The 24,998-nt window shown below is 41.5% G+C and overlaps 2 protein-coding genes across 5 annotated transcripts in view; one reads left to right on the forward strand and one right to left on the reverse strand.

Moving 5' to 3' along the window:
• The window catches only part of LOC110083117 (gastric triacylglycerol lipase), a 34,718-nt gene extending 31,944 nt beyond the window's left edge, over positions 1 to 2,774 (reverse strand). Inside the window, exon 1 of the mRNA XM_020801293.3 lies at positions 2,680 to 2,774. The gene's annotated coding sequence lies outside the window, so the exon portion shown is untranslated. The remainder of the gene's footprint in view (positions 1 to 2,679) is intronic.
• The window catches only part of RNLS (renalase, FAD dependent amine oxidase), a 291,960-nt gene continuing 268,944 nt past the window's right edge, over positions 1,983 to 24,998 (forward strand). For 3 of the 4 annotated variants that reach the window (XR_013543984.1, XR_013543985.1, XM_078391345.1), the window contains exons 1-4: positions 1,983 to 2,174; positions 2,919 to 3,024; positions 6,013 to 6,155; positions 12,135 to 12,293. Coding sequence is in view for 2 of the 4 variants with exons in the window: in XM_078391345.1 (XP_078247471.1) it covers positions 2,054 to 2,174; positions 2,919 to 3,024; positions 6,013 to 6,155; positions 12,135 to 12,293 (529 nt within the window). In the remaining 2 variants the exon portion in view is untranslated. The remainder of the gene's footprint in view (positions 2,175 to 2,918; positions 3,025 to 6,012; positions 6,156 to 12,134; positions 12,294 to 24,998) is intronic. The other variant, XM_020801292.3, reaches the window with a different exon arrangement.

The raw sequence follows: 24,998 nt of genomic DNA on the forward strand, positions 1-24,998 counted from the left end.
GAGCTAGACCACCTTGTATTGGGTCTTCCTCTTTTCCTGCTGCTTTCAGGTTTTCCCAGCATTATTGCCTTTTGCAGAGAATCCTGTCTTCTCATGATGTTCCTAAAGTAGGGCAGCCTCAGTTTCAACACTTTTGTCTCTATAGTTCAGGCTTGATCTGCTCTAGAGCCTACTTGTCCTCCTGGCAGCCCAGAATACCCACAAAGCTCTCCTCTAGCACATTTTTTTTAAAAAAATCATTCCCCCCCTTTCAGCTTTCTTTACTGTCCAGCTTTCACACCCATAGATTGTGATCAGGAATAAAACAGTGTGGATGATCTTGGTCTTGTTCTCCAGTGACACATCCTTGCACTTGATGGTCTTTTCTAGTTCCTTCATTGCTGCTCTTCTGAGTCTCTGTCTTCTTGGCTGCAGTCTTCACTTCAACTGATGATTGAACCAGGGTATATAAAAATCTCTTAACTATTTCAATTTCTTCATTGTCAGTGTTGCAAGATTCGAGACTGTCATTCTGCAACTATCCTGTTCTTCGTATTTCCTGGTCCGGGCATTCCATTACTTATGAGTTGACTTTTCAAAAACAAAACCTAGTTGTGGAGTCCAAAATTGACAAAGCAGCCTAACAGCCACCTCAACCACATTAAAGCACTGCTCTTGCTGAGAAGACCTGTTCCAAGGAGCAATGCCTTCCCCCATGCTGGCTATGCTTAATATCAGTACAAACTCTCTGCCCCCCCACCAGCCCAGCAGTTCAGAGAGCTCAGGGAAATGCTGAATGGTGGGCTCTGGGCAGTGGCACAGAGAAAAGAGATGCACCTGTATGTAGTTGTAAACAGCCACTGATGCCTCTGAAACTTCTACAAATCCATGAATCAGACCTTAGGTAGGAGGGCATTGCTGCAGCGGGCGGCTGTCACTTACCTGCAGGAGGGAGGGGAGGGGAGAGTGTGCCAAAGTGGATGTGGTTTTTGGTGGTTTTCACCCAGCTCATCCATTCACCTTTTGTTTTGTCCTGACCATTTATTTTGACCTTATTTTATCATTTGTAAGAAAAGCTGGGTCTCTGGAGGCGGCCATTTGTCTCCTTTTAGAAAACACCTGAAGAAGTCCCTGTGGTGCCTGCGTGCCTGGGTGTCCTCATCTTTCTCTTCCCCAGATACAGTACTTCTGGATTTGGGGCGGGGGAGGGAGTGATTTGCTGAGCTAAAATCATTTCCTGACCTAAGCTCCTTTGATCACAGCGTTGCTGCTGTTGCTGGGAGGAACAGGTCCAAAGGACGATGCTCCCCTCTACTGGTTGGTCCCAGCATTTGCTCCCCCCCCCCATGAAACCTGATGTCATCGCCTCCGTGGGCTGTCACCCGACAATCCCAACTCCACTAGTCCAGGATCCGTTGAGCCAGAACCCTTGGCAGTACCAGGCGTGTAAGGGGAGGCAGCGCAGCATCCCTTTGCTAGGACGATGGGTCGCTAGAGCTAGGCAAAGCCTCTCCTGGAACAGAATGGTTCTTTCCAGTAGATTTATATCGGATTGCAGAGAAAGTGTGGTTTTCACCAAGTCTGAACTATACACAACTAGGTACGCACCCTATTTGTTGCGGCGCAGTCACAGCATAATCATAATAAGCGCATCGGCTTTGATCCCAGCCCCACAGGGTTCTATGGGGCTTTTTCTCCGGAAAGGGAGCCTTTTGCGCCACCGTCTCCCATCAGGGGAGGGGAGGGAGAGGCGATTTGCAGAGCTAGCCGGCTGGCAAGGAGACATCGCGGCTTCCCGACGTGGCACGGCGCTCTGCTACATGTAGGGAACGGCCAGGATCGGGCCGCCTCCACGCCGGAACGGCCATCCGGAGCCAAATCTAACCCACGGCCCGGCTCCAAATCGCCGGCTGGCTGGGCTCCCGTCTCCCTCTAGCGGCGGATCCCAGGAAAACGGCTCCGTCCGGCAGCGCCCTACGTTTGCATAAGTCCCAGGAAAGGAAGGAAGGAAGGAGGGCGGGAGAAAGGGAGGATCCTGCCCGGCCGCCCGCCCTGCCTGTCCCCTATCCCGGCCATGGCGCGCGTTCTGATCGTGGGCGCCGGGCTGACCGGCAGCTTGTGCGCCGCGCTTTTACGCAGGGAGTTGCCCCAACGCCTTTCGCGCATCGTGCTGTGGGACAAGGCGCGGGGCGCAGGTAAGTTTTCCGCCCCCTCTTGTCTTAGGGCCGCCGATCCTGCCGAGGGAGGGGAAGGGAAAAAAAAAGAGGACAGGCTGTAGGATTTGAGCAAGCGGGCGGCGCGGCGCCTGTCACTGGAAGTTCCTTTCCCCCCACGCGCGCGTACACACAACCCTACACGTGTTTAGCACGATCTACTCTGAGTAGAGGGGGCTTACACCCAAGTAAGCGTGGATAGGGTTACAAAGTGGGGGGAAGCAAAGTCGTGGTAAAAATGCACCATGATCCTACACCCACAACTTTTAGCTGCACTCCATGGGACTTCCTTCCGGGCAAATGTATTTACAACCCGGGATTTCGGAAGAAACCCTGCTTGAACACCACTGACACGGATGTCCGAGTCCAGACGACGGACCCGGTTGCAAGCCATCCGCAGCAGGCAGCCCCTTTCCCTAGGAGACTGGGTGGTGTAGGCGGGATCGTGGCCCCGGTGCCTGGAGGAAGCCACCCTATCCGCGCTTACCTGCGGGTAAGCCCCACTGAGCTCCACAGGCCTCCCGAATGAACCTGCAGCCGCTCGCTCTGCTAAAAGCTACCCGGAGACCGAGCGGGCTGGGCGCGATCGCGGGGGTCCCTCCCGCGCCTCTCAGTTACTAGGCGCCCCTGGCGCCGCTCGGCCCCCACCGAGGAAGCTGATTGGACCCGCGCGCGGCCGGCGTGCGCTTTAAAAAACTTCTTGTCTCCACGCACGTGATGGCGAAGGGGGAAGAATGGCGACGAGTCGCGGCGCCCAGGACCCGAAATGCACGGCCGACCTGGGAGCCCAGTACGTCACGCGAGGGCCCGAGCACGCCGAAGCGCACCAAAGGTGAGCCGAGGGGAACGGGTGCCCGTGGGTCGGGGGTGGTTTGCTTTAGCCCCCCCTGCGAGATCGAGGCCAGAGAGAGAGAGAGAGACGCGTGTTGCCGTAACAGGTGGCATTTACTTCTTGCTGACCTTTAAATCTCTTGCGCGGCGCCAATGAATGAAACTGGGCGCGCGGGGGGGGGGGAATCAAGTGACGTTTAAGTTGGGGGGGGAAACCCATTTAATCAAAGTACTGTAGCATCATTGAGTCTGTTTGTTGCTAAGCTAGATCTTAAGGAAACTTTTGGAAGAGACTTTCAGTACATCCCGTCTCTCGGTGCGCTGCGCGCTGCCTTTTTGGCTCCCCCCCCTCCCTCCCTCCATCGCTCTTTTGGAAGAAAATAAAGGTTTTGCTTTTGGGTGGTTGGGGCTTGCGGGGTCGTGTTTTTTCTTTTTCTTTTTCTTTCGCCACGGGTGTGTTTTCATGTTTTGGGGAGGGAGGGAGGGTTGTCGTCGTGCGATCGCGCTTCCGAGCTGCGCGAGTCCAAACGGCACTCAGCTATTCCATCTCTCGCTCCTGAATAGATTTCGTGCGGTAGGGAGGCAGGAGAGGTGGTGGAAAGACGTGGGAGGGTATAAATGGGAGATGATGTCATCTCGATCTCCCAGTAAAATTCGGTGCTTGCGGTAGGGTGATTGTACAGTATTAACATAAAAGCCTCTGGAAACACGCATCGTTTTTTTTTTAAAAAAAATGCATAGAGACAGAGGCGGGGAAGAAGGCAGAAAGATTGGGACTGTTTTGTTCCATCAGGATTCTGGAGCATCTTGGCATTAAGAGTGACTCATGTTGGCTTCTGTCACACACATGAAACCTGAGATAAGAGAGCCAGGGGTACAGATAGCAAAATATGGGGCAATATTAAGAATTGCCGTGATGAACCAAGTGAGGATAGCTTGTGAACTAGGTTGGTGCTCTATTTCCAGCAGCCTAGGCAGGGCTGGCCTGTGCATAACTAATGCTGCCCAGGGTGGGGTGGGGTGCCTTTTTGGTGCTCCTCCTCCTTGCTTCTCCCTCTCCCCCCCAAAAAAATCTGTTTTGCAGCATTGCCAAGTGGTGCAGCTTCTGCAGAATTGCAAATTCCAGTAAAATGAGTCCTGTGCTCCATTGATTTTTATCTGGAACGAATGACATCAAACTGGAAATAGGAGGGGAGGGGAAGAGAAGAACCCATTGTATAGCCAGCTGATGGAAATTCATTGTCGTATTTAGTAGTTTTCCTTCAGCGTCGGTCACTGCAGATATTGTGCTAAACAAGCCCTGAACCAGTGGGTCTGACCTGGACAGAGCTCTCTCTGAGATTGGTCTTCAGAATAAATACCAGTTTTTCCACCACAAAGGTCTGTTCTCCTCTGAAGCTCAGTTGCTCGGTTCTCAACCAGATACTGTAGCTGTGACTCTTAACAGTGGCTATGTGCAAAGGCAGTGACTGGTGACATTGCTTATTTCCACAGTATAAAATGCACAGAAAACGACTTTGAAACATACAAGATGAATCCAGGTTTCTGGTTTTTTCCTCATCAGTTGGCAGTCATAAACTGATAATAGCTTGTGCTGATTTTACAGGATGTGGAAGGACAACTGACACACCAATCAATGCAACAACTTTGTCAGTGGTGCCTTTTAATAAATGTAAAATTGGAGTCTGCCTTGTGCTGAGAGAGACAGCAGTGAGCATCGTTGACTGCAGCAGTGGCCCTTAGACTGTTGTTAAATTCTGACGCATAGTCTCCCCAGTCTTGTGTTGACTGTGGGCTGATGGGAGCTGTAGCCCAGCAACAACTGGAGGACTGCAGTTGCCTGTGGCTTCTTGACAGGCACTAGCTGCAGCACCCCACAGTCTTGCCAGGGGTCCTGTCCAGTCATGCCTTGCAAAGCATGTATTGTGTCACTAAGCTGTGCATGCTCCATGGCTCCCTGACTTTAAAGATACAAGCAGGCATTTACTTTTTAGAAGGCTGAATCTTGTCTGTTGCTGCATTCTGTCCATCCGCTTAAAACCTGTCTATACAGATGTTGTTCTCACTGATATCTTGAGGCTTCCTATGCCAAAACTCAACTGCTAGATCTTCCCCTTGAAGCAGCAAGATTTCCCAGCTTCCTGGTCTTGTCTTCCATTTTATTTTTCCCATTTTTTCACCCATTGTTCCATGCAGGAAACTGCCATCTTCTGTGCAGCTTAATGCCCTTTCCAGTGAATCTTATGTGGGAAGAATACCGGTCTGTTCAGGAACTGTATGAATCTTGAGCAGCTTCGGGTTGTTTTTTTCTGTTTTTGTTCCAGGTGAACCCTGTCCAGCAAAAATAACAGTTTGCACAGAAACTGTAAACTGTAAATTTTGAGGTACAAAAAAACAAGAGAAGCCTATGAAATGTCTGATAAATCCTGTAAGGTTTCTTGGGAGGAAAATTCTGTGTACAACGATCTTACTATTAGGAGAAAAAAATGATTTTTTTTTCATGATTTCCCTCTGAGAGTGACAGGCTGTGAGCTTCACATCTCCATCTGTATTTAAGTAGTGCATTGTAAAAATATTGTCATGGCATATATCAGGAGTAGAAAATCTTTGGGCCGTGAGATATTTTGGACCGTAGTTTCTGAAAGTTCTTTCCTTTTCCTTTGCTTCCCATGGGCTTCTGGGGGTCCAAAACATCTGGAGGGTCAAATCTACGGCACTCCTGTTTTACATCATACTCCTGGACAGATTTTCCCCACCCCAGTGTAGATTAGTTGAATAGCAGTAAAATATTATTTGATGAATCCTAAGACCAATTCTGTTGCCTGTAGAAGCGGACATGATCTTATTGAAGCCAATATTTGCATAATGGATTGTTCCATAAAATTGGGGTTTGAAAAGAAAATGCACAGGTTTGGTCTCAGAAGATAGATGCCCAAGTGGCTACTAAACATATTGACTGTATTTGTGTTGGGTGGGGGCTTTTTAAAAGGTTTTATGAAGATCTCTTGAGCCATGGAGTGCTGAAGCCATTGACTGTCCCAGTAGATGGAATGATGATGAAAGAAGGGGCAGAAAATTTTGTAACACCTCAGGGAATTTCATCAATTGTCAAGCACTATTTAAAGGAGTCGGGTAAGTCTCCAATGTGTTTTTGAAGATTGTGATTAATTTAATTTAATTTTGGCATGACAAAACCATGTTTTGGAAATGAATGGGGCTTCCCACAGTAACTGGCAAAGATTTGTGGGAAAAACTCTTAAATATATTACTGTGGAAACATGCCCTATTTGTAAAAGCCAAGTTTACAGTACATCTGGGCAGAAGATAGATCGCAGATGCACTGTATGGAGCCCTCAGGAGCCCAAATGCAGCACTACTGCTCACCATACCCATAAATATTATTTTGGACAATAATCCCATTTGTATTTTCTGGGCAGTTTGGGGAACAATTTTGCCATGTTTGAGGATAACCAAGCATCAATGGGCCCCCATCTCAGTTTTAATTTTACACTTGATCTTAGCCAAAAGGCTGAGAAGCAATTTTTATTAAAAAAATATTTTTGACCACTAAGACCACCAGAAGGCATTCTCAGTTTAAACCATTTGCTAGACGTTTTGTGGGGGGCACAGAAGGAACCCTCCAAGATCCACAGATGGGCATGTGTTGGGGCCTTTATACTCTGGAGGTTGTCCACTTGTGAGATTGAGAAAGACCTGCCTATATATATTTTGTTGATTTGCAGCAGGTTGATCAGAGCTCTCATCTCCAATGATTTCACAAAAAAATGGGGACTAAAAGATTCTCTCCATCTTAAATCAGACATTTCTAATGAGGACAAACCATACACACATCCTTGGGTGCGAGAGAACTGAGTTAGATCTGTTAATGGCTCCCTGATTCTTAATTCTAAAGGCTCAGAAGCCCCCCCCCTTACATTGCACCCAACATGGGCTGGTGGAGCCCAACATTCTAATAATGGTATTTACCCTGAGGGAAGGGTATATAATACTGCAGTCTTTGGGTAATCAGTTCCTATGATGAATGTCTTCCAGGGGCAGGAGGGATCACTGAATTCCAGTACAAATGCACAGCAGAAGTGCCAGCCAGTTCAGGCAGAATTTAGCTAGAAGTTCCCTTTTGTACCCGCCCCTCACCAAACACTAGCATTTAAGAAATAACGCTCAGGAGGCCTTATTTTGTATAAAAGAAAGAAATCTATATTCTACTCACGAAGATAAGCATTTGGAAGGTTTCAGGTAGATACAGGAATAAAAACAGCAAATACAATGTCCTTCTGTTCTGGCCCCACGTGGCTGGAGGGGTCTCCAGGCTCAGTGGGCCGGCATGGAGTCTTACATCTTTCCAGGTGAAAAGCGTGTGCAGGAATGGTGACCAACAATGGTGGTTCAAACACCTCATGGCCAGGAGGGCCGGAAACAGGGGTGGAGCCTCCCTACCTGGGAACAGCAAAACTCTCTAATTGGTCAGTATGTAAACAAACAAGCAAACAAGTTAGTTTGTGTTGCAGGCCCTTCCCCTTTGAAATTTGCATCTAGATTGCTTGATCATCCAACAATAAGGAACTTCTATGAATGCCTGTTCCTTCTGCCTCCTTATATGCATACAAATGAATGGTGAAGTAGGAATAAAGCTATTAGATTTGGCCCTTCTGTGTGTTTTAAACATTTATATGTTCATCCTATGCGTGAGTCAGCGGATTTTTCAATGCACACTGGTAAAACAGTTTCAGGTACAAATGGTTGAGATATAACCTCAGCCTTCTCAACCCACAACCCACAGTCTGGTTGTGGCATTAAGACAGATATGGACCATTTTTTAAAAAAAAAATCAGTAATAATTATAATTTCCACACCCAATTAATAATAAAAGCAAAGTGTGGACAAATAAGCCATCTAAAACCACAGCAGCTGATATCTAGTTGACTTGATCTCAACTCCCCAATGCCTTTTGAATAAGGTCTTACAAGCTGTTGTAAAAGCTGCCAGGGATGTCTTACTCTGCCCCTTTGACATTTGTCTCAAGGTCAGTGGCGGCCTGAAGTCTCAGCAGCAAAAAACAGGTAGGCAAAGATCAGATTGACTGTCTTGCCCCACTAGTGCTAGGTATCGGGTATACAGGCCAAGTTTGCTCTCTCTTTCAAACAAGGTTGGGGTCAAAGCTTGGAAAATTTACCTTTTTAGGATGGTGGGTCCCAGAATTCCACAGCCATTGTGGCCTGAAACTGACCTACGAGATGTAGAACCATCCTCCAAGCTGGAAGATGCATTGAAAGGATCAGAACCTTCGCTATCATGATTTGGAAGAATAGCAGTAATGAAACTGAAGATAATCCCTAAATTATTATTTTTATCTTGTATGTTACCCATAAAGATGGATGATAAGGATATAAAAGAAGTGCAGGATTTGATTAATATGCATTGTAACAAAAATAAAAGACCAAGAATAAATGAAAAGTTATGGTATTTATTTATTTATTTATTTAAAAAAAAGGTTTGGGTTTACCAAACGGTAAATTACATTACATAGTTAATCAGTTGAGGCATATTCTGGAAATTTTAATAAATAATAAAGAGATAATATGGAGTGATATGGAGTTTTATAAGAATGGGGAAATTATGGAAAATATGCTTTTTAAGGAAAATGTAAAAGATATTTTTAAAAAACATAGATAATCCATTTTTTAGTAATATGTTGCAAAACTAAAAGAAATTTAGAAGAATATTGAATCCAAAGATTTCTCCTTTGACTTATGCTGTGGAATTATGCAGCTTTCCACAAAATCTTAACAGATTAAACAAAGGTATTCTAGAACAGTGGGTTATAAAAATTAAATATTGAATAAGGAAGATGTACAGTACAGTACTAGGAGCATAAAAGAATTACAGTATTAGGAAAAGAAAGAATTACCTGGTTGAATGTAAGACAACTAGATCAGAGGTCGTCCACCCCTGGTCCGCGGCCCGGTGCTAGTCCATGGCCTGAGCCAGACCAGGCCGCGAAGACAGGTATAAAGTGAAAAAAGGGAGAAAAGAATGTAGAGGATGGATATAAAATAACAGCCTTGAGAGATATGGGAAAGAGACATAAAGAGAGAAATTAGTGAGGAAGTATGGAAGAAGACGTGTGAAAATAGAATAATGAAAAATATGTCTGTTAGTGTTACAGAAAATTGTTACAAAGTAACATGGAAATGATATTGAACAAGAATATAATGACTAAAGAGCTATCACCTATATGTGGGAGATGTAAGAAAGGAGAACATATTTCCATATGTGGTGCACATGTGAAGAGAGGTAGAAGGAATGGAGAATTGTTTTTAATGAGATTAAGAAAATCATGGGGATATACAAAGACGTGAAATGTTAGCTTTATTAAATATTTCTGGATATATTCAATTAAAAGGGAGGGAATGGGATTGATTAATATTATGTGAACAGCAGCAAGACTGATATTTGCAAGAAATTGGAAGAATAATCACCTGTTAAATATGGAGGATTGGTATAAGGAAATGTGGAATTTGGCTATTAAGGATAGATTCTGAACTGAAAGTTAAAGAGGAATTCTGAAAGCAAATTGTTTGAATGAAATTTGGAATGTTTTTTTTTAACGCGTGTATTTTGCAAACCATAAGGGTTATACCCTGACACAAGAATCATTATATTTCTGGAGAGATACAGAGTACACAATTTAAAAGAAATTAAGTTGATAATTAAAAATGGGGGTGGGGAATCCCAAAGGTGGTGGGCTACACTGTGAATGTGAGTTATAATTGCATTTTATGTTTTTTGTTATTATTGTTTTAAGTATATTTTCTAGTTATGTTATTTTTGAAAGTAAATAATTTTTTTTAAAAAAGGAGCAGAACCTTTAACAGTAAAGAGAAATAACCCTTTCTTATATGTCCTTATTAATTTGTGTTCTTCTTCAGTTGTTGTCTATGGGGCCTTAGTCCTGCATATATCAGCATCCCAACCCCACTAGTTTAGGTTCACAGCTGTTGTCAGTGTCCCTGTTAGAACAGAAAATAAAGATGTGAAACACTTTGATTTTGGTAGCTGGTGCTCTAAGGCAGGGGTCCCCAACCCCTGATCTGTGGCCGGTGCCGGTCCGTGGCCATGACAGGACCAGGCTGTGTAGACTGATCTACTGTCCCCCCACATGAATTCCCCCATGCACCCCACCGCCACACATGCCCGCCCCTCCCCTCAGCAAGCATACTCCACGCATGCACGCAAGCGTGTCCCTCCCCCTGCAAATGTCCCCCTCTGCACATGTGCGTGAGCATGCCCCATTCATCCCTGAGCATGGGGGGTGCCCCCATGGATGGACCCCCCAACTGTTCCACGATTCAGAAAAGGTTGGGTGCCACTGCTGTAAGGCAAGCAAATCAGCCAATGTTGGCAAACTGATCTTTCTTGTGGTGGTTGTGGGTTTTTCGGGCTCTTTGGCCGTGTTCTGAAAGTTGTTCTTCCTGACATTTCGCCAGTCTCTGTGGCTGGCATCTTCCGAGGAGTGGCGAAACATCAGGAAGAACAACTTTCAGAACACGGCCAAAGAGCCCGAAAAACCCACAACAACCATTAGATCCCGGCCGTGAAAGCCTTCACGAATACATTGATCTTCCTTGCTCTCTCTCTCTTTTTTTTAATGAAACAGCAGATCAGGCTCAAGGTGCAATTACGGTCAAAAAGCAATGAACACCTGAAAATACACATGGTGACAATCAGTTCCATGTTTAGAGTTAGGTTTAGAGCAAGAGGCTCAAAGGATTCAAGACATGGACAGGCTTATAAAGGATCAGTGTAAGAATACTAACAAGGTGAATGAAACAACAGTCTATACAGGCGTATAAAAGAATACTGTAGCACCCCCGTATCTGCAGAGGTTCCGTGATCTCTTGTGAAAGCTTGAAACTATGAATATTAGCAAACCCAATATATAATATAGCAAGGAGCCATGAGGCCTCCTCCCTTTTATGTTGTAAATAGGGCTGTGATAAACGGCGGATAACTGAAACCACAGATACCGATCCTGCAGATACCGATATCCTATTGTAACAAATATCAACCTGCAGTATTTCTTTGGGTAGTTGCCTGACACTCAACAGCCATTTTACAGTGCAGTACTGCAATGTGTCTCCTTAGAAACAAAACCTGAAGTGATTCATTAGGACCTCATGTAAGTGCACATAGGATTGCAGCCAAGGTCACTTACAAATAAACCCCACTGAATGAAACTGAAACTTCTCTTAGTAGTCAGTTATAACATGGCACCAGGCAAGCCTAGCTGAGGAAATTCCATGAACAGGATGCCACCATTGAGATACAGGCTTCTCCCCTATTGTAGTGTACCTCATCTAAGACGACAGGGGCAGCTGGTTGAAGGGTGCATTATATTTGGGGCAGAGATAGGAGATGTTCCTTTTTTAATAACTGGCAACTCCCAGCATCCCTCAGCCAGCGTGGGCAGCGAGCATAGGCTATCAGGAACTGTACTTGAAAAATGTGGGATTGTTTCTCCTCCCTAAAGGTGTGTAGTTGTGTAGACTATTCGCTTGCAGGGGCTTGCTTTAATTTTTGTGCCAGAAAACCTGATGTCTGTTAACCAGAACCAGGTGCAAAACACTGACTGATCCCATAGTTCAGTGGTCCCCAACCTTGGGCCTCCAGATGTTCTTGGACTACAACTCCCAGAAGCTTTCACCTTCACCTCTGCTGGCCAGGATTTTGGGAAGTTGAAGTCCAAGAACAACTAGAGGCCCAAGGTTGGGGACCACTGCCGTAGCTGGTTTATCTGCTGCATGAAGAAGCATTTGCTTTTCTCTGTCCTGAATCACCTGCCATTCAGACCTTTGGTTCTAGTACAGTATTAAAGTTTTGTCTGTTTCACTTTATAGACATTTTGCATTTGTTTCCCACCTTTCTATGTTTGTCTCTCTTTTTTAAGCTAAAAAAGGAAAGTCCCCTGCTGTGGTGACCTTCCTTATAGGGCACTTTCTTCAGCCATTTGATCGTGTTGATTACTCCTGACACCTCTGGAGTCCTTCATTTTTGGAACAAAGATTAAGTTGTCTTTCTGTTTTGAAACAGGTGCAGACATCTTTTATGACCACCATGTTACTCAAATCTACCTCAAAAATGGAAAATGGGAAGTCTGCACCAACACAGGGTCCTCAGACAAGTTTGACATAGTTATTCTCACCATGCCTGTCCCGCAGATTCTTCAGCTTCAAGGAGACATTGTGAACCGTAAGTTTCCATGTTCAGTTTTGATGGATAGATGTGACTTTCTACTTACACTTCTCCCTTAAATTGCATTGGTCCAAGCAGTGTGGATTTTATTATACACAGATATTTTTCTTCTTTGTTGGTGGTGGTGGGGAAAAGAGTTGGGCTCTTCTCCCCACCCCTATTTAAGGCAGCTAAAAGACAGAATATTATTATTATACTCTTATGCCCCCTAAATGGATTTTGAACTACTTCAGTGCCCCTAACCCCAGCATTGTTGAAGGAAGAAGTGTACATTTGTAACTTGTCTTCCAAAGAGCTCAGAATGGTATGTATAATATCTCCCTTCTGATAAATCTGTGAGGGAGCTGAGGCTGGGAGAAAGCAAGAGGGTATATCAAATACCCATAATTTTCTTGCCTTGACAGAAAAGTATATTGAAACATCAAGATACCCTATCCAAAAATATTTGTAATTAAAAAAACTAGCACTTTTTAAAAGCTTATAGCATTAACCAATCAAACCCCCCATTGTTGTTTTGTGCACAAAAATCTTGCATTTTATTGAAAATAGAAAATTTTCTAAACAAAATGCAGGGCTTTTGCACAAAGCATCTGTCTTGTTTTAGAAAAAAATTTTTAATGTTTTTAAGGGTTTTTAATGGCAATTTTGTTGTGTTTTTTTAAAAAATGTTATTTCTCATTGAGTTTTTACCTGTGCTTGATTATATTGTTTAATGGATTGTGTGCCATTTTGGGTTCCTCTGCTATGGTAGTAGAAGGAAGCATATAGAGTAAATAAATTAAATAATAATAAATAAATGCACAAATATGTAACTATGAAAAATGCATATATATTCGTTATCTTCCTCAGTGGAGAAAACCTATGATTTTTTTATTTATACCTGTGGGAATAAAATAAGAGGTTTGCATCCCTATTAATGACTAAATTGGTTTTGAACCCTGATGTTTTGGCCCTTGTCCAGCAGTCACAGCCATGCCACATTGGCCTTTTTGTCGGTTCTCACTGAAATTGTGAAGGTTGCTATGTTACGTGTTTATGCATATGTTTATTTTATTTTTTTATTTATAAGAATGTATAAGAATTTATAAGAAAATATATATATTGAAATCAAGATGAGCTTATCTGTTTCTGATTCTTTGGAAGCAAGATGATGTGATCTGGCTGTTTTTGCAAATATTAGCTGTTTTTGCAAATGGAAGTCTGTTGACTGCAGGGAAAGTAGGTTTTCATAAAGGGGTATGGCACATTTTATAATAAAATAGGGCTTTCCTATGTCAGACTGAAAACAGAAAAAAATAGAGGTTTCTTAGCAAGCAAAAATGTTGAAGGTTTGCATATTTCCTGCTTTCTTCAACAGCCTTCATTAAGGATATATCACACATTAAAAATATTGTTGCTTACATGCGAAGCTGCCCCATGGATCAGTCACCTTTCTTCACTCAATCTTGCTTCATTTTTGTTTTTTGTTTTGTTTTTTCGTTCCTCTCAGATGGCCACCTCATCCATGTCATCTGCACACACTGTTTGTGACTGTGTGCTGTTAATTGGGGAAAGGCTTTTCTCATACGAGATTCTCCTAGCTCTTACTTACATGTCATTTTGGCATCAGAGAAGGACATTTTTACTTTCTTGTCAGTCCTGCGTGTGCTATCGGGTGGCTTTGATCATGGTTTTATCCATTCCACTATATAGTTGTGGTTCTGTTTTTGCGGTACTTCTACCGTGTCATCTTGTACTGGCTTTGTCTCTCTCTCTGTGTGTTTTATTTTTATTTTTTTTTCTGTGACAGTATTGCAAGCTGCCTTCTTGTTTTGACAAGGAGTTGTCTAAAGAAATGCATGCATGCCTTTTCTGTAATATCTGAGACAAATCCTTCCAGAAAGGAAGGACAGGTGCCCCTTTGCTTGTAAAAATCAGATGTGATTTGCAGAAACAAATTAGACAGGCAACAGAATCCTCCTTTCATATGGTGTCTTCTACCATACCTAAGGGCAGAAAATTAGCTTAGTGGGGTATAGGACAACTTAGAGTGAGGTTTTAGCTCAGAGAGCATAGGGCAGGTCCAGGTACACACCGTTCTTTCCAGTGGTCACACATCTTCCACTTGAGGCAGCCACCTCACTCTGCCTAACGGTAGATTTCCTGTTCCTTCATGAAAATTAGCAGGGCATGTTCTCACTAAGTCGGTATATGAGTAGGCCGTTCTATTTCAGACTGCAATGGAAAAATCAAGCGATGACATTTACCATCTAAAGGGAGGGGAGATTCCTGTACCCGGAAGCTAGATGTTGGGGATAGCTTAGCCTTCTCCCTCACGTACTGATTTTTGGAGTGGAGGGGGGCTTTTTCTTGTACCGAGGAACGTTCGCTTAGCTCTCGTTTTCAGACTGAGGTATCACAGTCCAAACACGGCTTCACCATCTTAATGAAAACTAGGTCTCGTCTGTCAGCCTGGTGTGCATTTCCCCATTCTGTTTTGTTGGCTGGTATAAAGGGGAAAGAAAGGGGAATGTTGAGATCAGGAAATGGGACGTAGTAAAATGTCTTAGATTTCTTGGATGCCAAAGAGAAAAAGAGAGAGAAAATTCAGTGAATTGTTGATATTCGGGCTATAGCTGCGTTTTTAGTGTACAGTTAGATATACTTGCAGAGCAAATAGTAAGGCCTTCTGCAAATGTTTTTCAAAAACATAAATTAGATTCTCTTTTATACCTTTTTAAATTAAGCTCAATAAAAAAAATTGTTATGCCAAGCCCACCAGCCTCTCTTTAATTTTACCCACCCTGTAGCCCAATTGTAGGACAAACGTCGAAATTGACTCTACCATCTCCAGAATGTCTGGATCTCTGCTTGTTGAACATTGATATAGGCAAATCAAATAGTTAATCATTTATTTCGGTCTGTCTGTTGACTGAGCACTTGAACTAAAACATATCCACTGTGTTTTGGTGTATATTTATCTTAGAGGACATTCGTCCAATTCTTTCACGTTGTTTGAAAAAATAGGCTTGTGATATTTCAAGTCTTGTTTCTCAGTGTCTGTATCTTGATATATGCTTGTGATTCAGTTATGGCATTTGATCGTTTGTGATTTTTCTGCTGGTGTACAACCTTATGAAGCCACTTTATAATCTTAATTTTGCCTCTTAAATTGATATTGCAGATGTACCTAATTGGACATAAATTCTGTTGAAATCAATAAGGTATATGACCAAGTAAACCTGTGTAAGGAAAAAAAAAAGACTATACATTCCTAAAAGAATGGGAGGGAAAAATAGAGCTGTATTTTATTTTTTGATTCCCCCCATGTCCTGTAAAAACAGTAATGATGATTTCATAACTAGAAATACTCAGACAAATGCTGTAATTTCTGAGTTTGTAATTTTTTTTATTCTATATTGAGAGCATCAACTTGTATATTTTAGTTTGCCTTTTCATATTATCTTAATGTTGTTTCTATTGTGGTAGAATATACAAGATGGGTGGGATATAAATCGAACAAATAAAAAATAAATAAATAAATTGTAGATATATTTTGAACTTGATTATTATTCCAGTGAAGCTGGAAATATAACTAACTGGAAAACATCTTGTACAATCTGGAGCATATTAATTTAGAAGCCCTTTTCTCCTGGTTTCACAAAGATATCCGTAGAGACAGAATCCTATATTCATAGTGTGAAGTCAAAGGCAGTTCTCATATTCCTAATTTTAAACTGATTTCCCTTGAAGTCTTCCTTTACCAACGTCACCTTGTCTGAACTACGTGCAGTAACACTGTCATAAAAATGTTTCCCAGAACATTCTGTGTTTTGAGCCTAGCACTTCCTTGCATTGTATTTCCCACTCGTAGAAGATGGTTGGCATATGAAGGGTTAGCCGATAAGGAACCTGGAAGTGTTGTACGTGTTGCACTGGAACCAATCTTGTAGCAGATGAGGCAATTCTGTAGTTAGTTGCAGTATTTTAAAGAGACAGTGGGTGGCAGCATTCTAATGGTTTTTGAATGGTTGAATCAAAACCAGGAGGATGCTGTGGATAGACAACTACAACATGAAATTGATTTTTGGCTTCTACATTACTGTTTCAGTCTCTAAAACATAAATCAGAAAAATTATTCGGTGGTCTCATTATGTTTATTTAAAAAACTGAAAATTATCTGTAATAATACAATAATGTCTCCTACATAGATGGGGTATACGGAAGGTGAGATTCAAATCTTCCAGGTTTAACATTAAAAATGTATACCGTATATTAAAAGAATATGAAATACATACACACAAAATTTTACAAAACTAAGAAATAAAAAATGTAATACATATACACATACAAAGTGCCCCTCCTCCACCAGGACCTTTTGAAGATATGCTGCATTTATTTCATTTATCATGCCCCATTCTGTGTCCAAAACTGCATTGATTCTTTTGATGGTACATGGCCCTTCCCTTTTGTTTAATGCATAGTCAATAAAAACTCTACAATTATTTCTAAATGTATTTTTTTATTCTTCAAACCCTTTTAAAACTTAGTATCACAAGAGACTTTATCATTACTGTATTCCATACTTAATATCAGTCATTTAATTGAAATACATGTTTTAAAATCCGATTTTTAGCTATAATTAATTTTGCTACTGATACTAAATTTGTTATCAGTTCTTTTACTGTCCAGCTTTATTGTTCTTTATCAAATATTGACAGCAGTGTTATATGCAGGGTAAACTCTACATTTAACTCCAATATTTCATAATTTTTTTCAAAAACCAGCTCCCAAAATTTCATTACATTTTTACATTCCTGCCACATATGAAAATAAGTACCAATACTGTATAGGTATCACAACTCCAACATAAATTTGAGTATTTACAATTCAATTTTACCAGTGTTAAATACTATTTCCAAAGTAGTTTATATTAATGTTCTTTTATTCTTACTGGCTTACATTTTAATATTATTTTATTCCAAAGGTTTTTCCATATATCAGTACTTATTTTATTTCCCAAATCCATTTCCCATTATGCCTTAAGCAGTCATGTTAGTCTTCCACTTCTATTAGCATCTTATAAATTTTACTTATCCACACTTTTACTAACTTATCATTTTGTTTCCCCTTAGCACAACCATCTCTTCAAATTTCATAAGATCCCTACATTTCTTATTTTTTTCTACCCTTTCTTTAGTCCACTGTTCCATTTGGATCAGATTAAGCCAAAATAATTTCCCTCTTTCCTATACTAATCCTATTTGCTCTTTATCCCTCATTTTCTCCATCCAGTCTTTTAATCTACTAATTTGTTTTTCCATATAATTTAAACTCTCCTTTAAATTATATGGAACATTCTGTAATTCTACTTCTGGATGTAAAGGGGAGATTGAGGGAATAAATATTTTCCTAAACCTTTTCCAGATTTCCAACATATTTTTAAGAAGTTTTCTGGCCTTTTTAAAAAAAAATAATAATCAGGATCATGTTTGTTTAAAAAGAATATTTTCCAAACCACCTGATACTTCTCAAAATTTTAACTTTTGCCTATGGTTGTCATAAAATGCATCTGGCTGCGGAGTCAGAGGTTGGGAGTTTGATTCTCCACTGTGTCTCCCTGACAGGAGCTGGCCTCGATGATCCATAGGGTCTCCTCCAGCTCTGCAGTTCCATCATCATCATCATCATCATCATTTAAAAACTCCAGGCACCGTCAAAATTATAAAAACATTGACTGATATTATATAATAGGCCCAGTCTACCAGGCTTTCCCTGGGAGTAGACCAGGCCTACCGGGGGAAGCCCTCCCCTGATAGGCCCGGTGTACCCTGGGAAAGCTGGCGGTGGCGAATGACCTCCGAGAGGCCTCCCATGGTGGCGGAGAAGCCCTGAAGGGCCTCCAGAGGTCCCCCTCGCCGCCGATCATGCCTCTGGGGGACCTCCAGAGGAATTCCAGGGCTTCTCCGACGCCATGGGAGGCATCTCGGAGGTCCTCCCTCGCTGCCAATCATGCCTCTGAAGCACGATTGGCGGCAGGGGGGACCTCTGAGATGCCTCCAATGGCGGCAGAGAAGCCCTGGAAGGCCTCAGGAGGCACAATTGGTGGCCTACGGACCGGAAGGGGGAAGCGGAGAAAGCATCAAATTTGAATTTGGCACTTTCCCCGCCTCCCCCTTCTGGTCCGTAGGTTGATTCTCCGGCCGCAACTCAAAGTAAAATTTTGCGGCCAGAGAAGTCCGCAACTCAAAAAGTCCACAGGTGGAGCCCTGCGTAAGTCCACTGTATGTATGCTGTTCCTAATATTGCCGTTTTTTGTAACTCTGATGGTGTGATTTCTGAGATCTGCAACTGCTTATAGTATGGTGTAAAACTTCTTGATATGGTTCCCAAAGCTCCGATGACTACGGGGACCACTGAAGTGTGTTTCTTCCAGAGGCAAGATGTTTCAATTGCCAGATCTCTGTAATTTGTTATTTTTTTCCAATTCTTTAGCTTCAAATCTTGTATCTCTTGGAATTGCAGTGTCAATTATACGGACATTTTTTTCATTCTATTATAACTATGTCTGGTATGTTATGTTCGAGGTGTCTATCAGTTTGGACCTGGAAATCCCACAAGAGATTGACTTTGTCATTTTCTGACACCTTCTCTACCTGGTGTTCCCATGGTTTGTTGGTTTGTTTGTTTTGGTTTGGTTTGGTTTCGGGTTTTTTTTGGGGGGGGGCTGGCAAGTTATCTTTTTTGCATAATGACCAATGCACTAATTTTTCCAGTCCATCATGTCTAAATTTGTAATCTGTACAATCTTTGGACATTCACAGATGATGTGGGACACAGTTTCATCTTTTTCTAGGCAGAGTCGACGTTCAGTGTTAGCACTAATATTTAGGTATAAATATCAGCAGAAACTTGCAATATTTAAAGAAAGAAAACTTTGATAAATTGAAAAAAGAAATTAAAGGTAATTTGAATTATTTTAGGAAAAATGAATTATTGTTAGAATAGCAACATGTACATTATTCAAAGATAATTATATGAAGTTGATTAAAGACATACAGAATAACTTGGAGAGATGGGACAAATTACAGCTATCGTTGATGGGAAGAATAACAACCATCAAAATGAATGCATTACTTAAAATTTTATTTTGATTTCAGACAATTCCCATAATATTAAAAGAGTCATTTTTTTTCAAGAACTTAACACAATAATCATAAGATTTGTGTGGCAAGTTCAAAAACCAAGAATTAAAATCAAAGCAGTGCAAGATGCCAAACAGAGAGTAGGTTTTAGTCTCCCAGATTGGGTATTGTATTATAGAGCCTGTGTATTAGTCTGGATAAAGGAATGGATAACTTTAGATAATGATAGACAACTCAAGTTGGAAGGACATGATTTACAGTTAGGTTGGCATGCTTTCCTATGGTACAAAAAAGATAAAGAGCAGAAAAGTTTCAACTCGCATATGATAAGAAGAGCCTTACTTTTGTTTAGTCGTTAAGTCATGTCTGACTCTTCGTGACCCCATGGACTAGAGCACGCTAGACTCTCCTGTCTTCCACTGCCTCCCGGAGCTGGGCCAAATTCATGTTGGTCGCTTCAATGACACTGTCCAACCATCTTATCCTCTGTCGTCCCCTTCTCCTCCTGCCTTCACACTTTCCCAACATCAGGGTCTTTTCCAGGGAGTCTTCTCTTCTCATGAGATGACCGAGGTATTGGAGCCTCAGCTTCAGGATCTGTCCTTCCAGTGAACACTCAGGATTGATTTCCTTCAGAATTGATAGGTTTGTTCTCCTTGCAGTCCAGGGGACTCTCAAGAGTCTCCTCCAGCACCACAATTCAAAAGCATAAATACTTCAGCAGTCAGCCTTCTTTATGGTCCAGCTCTCATTTCCGTACATTGCTACTGGAAAAACCATAGCTTTGACTATGCACCCTTTTGTCGGTGCGCATAGTTTTAAGAGCCCTACTAGGGACTTGGAAAAAGATCATCCAGCACATTTACCAAAAAACACCAGGCTGGGTATCACCTATAGAGGCCTTTACACAACCTAACCTCATGACAGAAGGGAATCTTTTAAGATATCAAGATCTATTAAAAATGATTGTGAGTTAAGGTCCAAAGAAGAGTTAGAAACACAAAACATATATCTAGACTGCTGGTTCAGAGCACAAGTGGAATTGAGGTACTGTATAGAAAAGATAAAATAGAGGGCTTTTAAACAGAACAAACAATATTCAACAAACTTCTGCTGGGCTCAAATGATAAAGTAATTAAGAAAATGTATATTTGCTTGAAACTAAAATGCAAGATGAGATGGTAAAAGAATGTATGATTAGGTGGGCACAAAATATAGGACATAGTATTGATATTGATGAATGATTGCAGTTATGAAAAAATAAACATAAAGCTCACAAAATCGGTAAATCAAGGAGAACATATATAAGTTGTTTTATAGGTGGCATATGACTCTGGAAAAATTGTCAAAGATTTATACAGAGGTGTCAAATGTTTGTTGGAAGTGTGAAGCACAAGAGGGAAGCTTTTACCATATGTGATGGACTTGTAGAGTGGTGAAACAGTATTGGATAGCAGTACATACTCTGTTACAAAAAATACTGCTTTGTAATGTTCCACTAACCCTAGAATTGTTTTTACTGAGCATTATACCAGATAATATAGATGAGACAAAGAACTACCTAGTTATATATGTAGTCACTGCAGCCAGAATTCTTTATGCTAAGAATTGGAAGAAATTGGAGATACTGAAACAAGAGGAACTCATGGAGAAGATATGGGAAGCGGCAGAAATGGATATTCTATCAGAAGAAAAAGACTGTCCAATTCAAAAAGCAACTGAACGATGGGATTTATTATATAAATTGCTTGAGTCACCAGATAGTGCTTGAATAGTATAGAATTAAACTAAGATGTAACTGTAAGTTGAAACCTGGAGGGCAATCAAATTGTAGAAAGGCGAAAAGTCGACTTGATATCACAACATGAACAAACAGATTGAATGATAGTACATTTTGTGTTCTCCTTCCCCCTCTTTCCCCCCCACCTTTTGTACAGTGGTACCTTGAGTTAAGAACTTAATCTGTATTGGGACTGTGTTCTTAAGTTAAAATGTTCTTAAGTCGAAGCACCATTTCCCATAGGAATGCATTGAAAACCATTTAATCTGTATCTTCTGTTTTTCTTTCTTAAGTCGAGGCGCTGTTCTTAAATCGAAGCATTAGTTCCCATAGGATCTAATGCAAAGCTTGCTAATCCATATCTACCACTATGGGGTAAATGTTTTTATTTTATATTTTTGACCTAAGGTGAACTTAGGTCAAAAAAGGGCAGGAAAAGGTTTTTTTTGCTTTTTTTGGTTCTCAAATCGAGGCTCCGTTCTCAAGTCGAAGGAACTTTTTTGCGAACAGAGACTTTCTTAACTCGAATCGTTCTTATGTAGGGACTTTCCCAAGTCAAGGTACCACTGTACTCCTTACCTTATCCCTAGTTTTTAAAAATAAAAATAAAGTTAAAAAAGAATAAAGAATAATAACATGTGAAATGAAGATTTTTACCTAAAATTATTTATTTGTTTAGGATGCTATTGATTTATATAACAGAAGAACTAGAAGAATGGCAAAATATGATTAATAAATTCTGCAATGGGGATAGCAAAGCAAAAATTAATTTTAAAAAAGATCGCACAGACTGCAAAAAATAGGGGCACTGTGACTACCTGATATACAGTGCTATTCTATAGCGAGTCAAACGAGTTATATGATGGATATTATATCAGAATTTATCTTATGTCCTTGCTGGTCGCCACTAATATATGAATTTTACTATATATTTACAGATAAATTCTGGAGAGGTGGGAATTAATTTTCAAATTCAATTTTCCATTTTCCATACCCATGTTTTTCCCAGTTGTAACTCTAAGGCTCATCTGAACAATTGGCCCTGTATATATCATCATATGGAATGGCTAGCAGGGTTTTTACTCAATTTAATCATGAGGCAAAGTTAACTGGACTCTGTGTTTGTTAACATTAAGTTCACTGCTTCTCTTTTTTTTTTTATTTCACTTAACCTCCACGCTGTAAGAACTCTTCTTCCCACCATCTCCATTTTATTATGTAGGACTGTGTACATCTGAGGAAATCTGTTGTTTTCCTGGAGAGGATTTCTTTACTCGTCATAGCCTGAGACAGTATTTAGCCTGCACCTTTCTACTTCTCCTCAAATTAATCCTTTTAATGCTGCGGGTTCTTTTTTTAGCTGTGAAGGGACAATAGCTGTATATGTATGTGTGTAAAAAAATGCCATAGCATATGTATTATGACAAACAAATATCAAGTGAAAGCCAATAAGAGAACCATTATGGTATAAAACAGGAGCCAGATGCAATAAGAGCAAATGAGATGAAGTGTCCACTCACAAGCCCTTCTCACACCTTCATAAAAACAGGAGCTATAGCACTTCTGCAGGGCAAAAGGACTGGTATGTACTAATATAGGTCCAAATCCCACTGCCTAGTGTAGTAAATTGCATTAGAGTAGACCCATTGAATCAATGAAGCTGAGTAGTCAAGCCATAATTGTCATTGCAGAAAATGACAGCTGCTGAGCTAGTGTAATCAGAGGATTGAGATGGTATCTTCTGTTCACACTGCATCTTGCACGTGTCCGAGCCTGCCATGCAGAGCTGCTTGGAGAGGCATTAGACAAGCGTGTTTGCCTATGTGCACGTCCACTTGTGCAAAACCTGTGGTGGGCCATGTGCAGTGAACTTTCCTGACAGCTGTAGAAGAGTTCTAAGCAAACCAGAAGGACATTTCAAAATGTCTGAAGTCATATATTGCTTCTTTTGATTATGTGCCTTCATTTCTTCGTTCTGTCTTCTTTGTGCAGCTGTTACCCTTTCTGACAGGTAGAGTGTCACGTGGGCTTTCCTCTGGCCCAGTTTGTTTTTAGGAGAAGCTGCTGTAAGTGGCGTGAAGCAGAAAGTTGGTATCTAGCATACCATCTGCTTTATGTGAAAACCACGTCCCCACTAGCAAATGGGGAGACAGCTGAGAGAAATGGTTTTAAAAGAGATGGCTTGCTGTGAAGGCAGTGTAGTATTTGACTCCTATATTTATGTTTGCAAATACTGTGGGCTGGATGACAAGGGAAGCTCAAAACTATATAAGGAATAGGTCTTAAAAGAAGCGTACAGAATCTTTGGCCTTCCATATGCTTGGGCCGTTTACATCCACAAGCCTCATCCAGTGACAAGGAATTATTGGGGTTGAAGGCCAACTTCATTAGGTCTGATGTTTCATACTTTTTCACCGATTAAGATTTGCTCCACGGTCAGATGCTTAATTCCCCTAGTAGCCTCAAAGATGTGCTCCTTGTGAAATAAATGCTCCACTGAGAACTATTGTGATATAGTGGGGAAGGACTAGGAATGAGAAGCCCTGGAGTAACAAACCTACCCAGCCGTGAGTCTTAATGGATGACCTTGAAATGGTCACCTACTCTCTGCCTCACCTCACACTCTGGCCTAAATACAGTAGTGCCTCGACTTACGAACATCCCTACTTACGACCATTTTGAGTTATGACCCACTCCAGCTGCAAAATTTTGCTTCGACTTGCAGCTGGAGCTTCCACTTAACAAACAGAAAAAGGTAGGGGGAAAAGGCGGGAAATTCAAATTGCTAATTGTAGGTGACAACGAGGCTGCTTCTTTATAGCTCTTTTGCCCCAGCAGTTAGTGTGCAATTTTAATTGTTTTTTAACTTTGAGCCATCCAGAGACCTTTGGGTAGAGTGGGCAGCATATAAGTTGAATGAATGAATAAATAAATAAATAAATAAATAAATAATTGGAGGAGGCTTGCAACTGCCTGGCTTCTGCTTCTGACTGAGCGTGTGTGTGTTTGCAGGGAGGCTTTGAACTGCCTGGTAAGGTAGGGTGCTGTTTTCTGGTTTTTAAAAACTGTTCTGGGTGTTTTTGCAGAGTGGTTTTGGGCTTGGGGGGGTTATGTTTCTGTGCTCTGATAGGTCTTGGGGGGTTATTTGTTTTTTGGTTCCCCTCATTTCTGATGGGTATTGGGGGGTTGGTTGCTTTTTGGAGTGTTTGTTCCCATTTCAGATGGGTCTTGGAGGGTTTGTTTGTTGGGTCCCCCCCATTTCCAATGGGTCTTGGGAGGTTGGTTGCTTTTTGGAGTGTTTTCCCCCATTTCTGATGGGTCTTGCATGCTTCCCTTGCTTTTTGCTTTTTTCTCTTTGCATTTCCGACCTGGTCCATTTGTTTTCTTTGCATTTCTGACCTGCTCTGTTTGCATTTCCAACCTGTTCCCTTTGTTCTCTTTGCATTTCTGATCTGCTCCCTTTGTTCTCTGTGCATTTCCGACCTGCTCCATTTGTTTTCTGTGCATTTCCAGCCTGCTCTGTTTGTTTTCTGTGCATTTCTGATGGGTCTTGCATGCTTGATTGCTTCCCCCCCCGACGGAAAGGTTTCCAATGAGTGTTGCAGTGATTTTTTTTGGTGATTTTTTTCTTTGGCCAGAATGGATTAATTGCATTTCAGTGCAGTCCTATGGGAAATGGTGCTTCGACTTACGGCCATTTAGAGTTACATCCATCTTCTGGAACGGATTATGGTCGTAACTCGAAGCACCACTGTTCATCTCCACTAAAGTAAACTCACTGAATCAATGGAACTTATG

This window comes from Pogona vitticeps, chromosome 3, assembly GCF_051106095.1.
Source record: "Pogona vitticeps strain Pit_001003342236 chromosome 3, PviZW2.1, whole genome shotgun sequence".
Taxonomy (NCBI): Eukaryota; Metazoa; Chordata; class Lepidosauria; order Squamata; family Agamidae; genus Pogona; species Pogona vitticeps.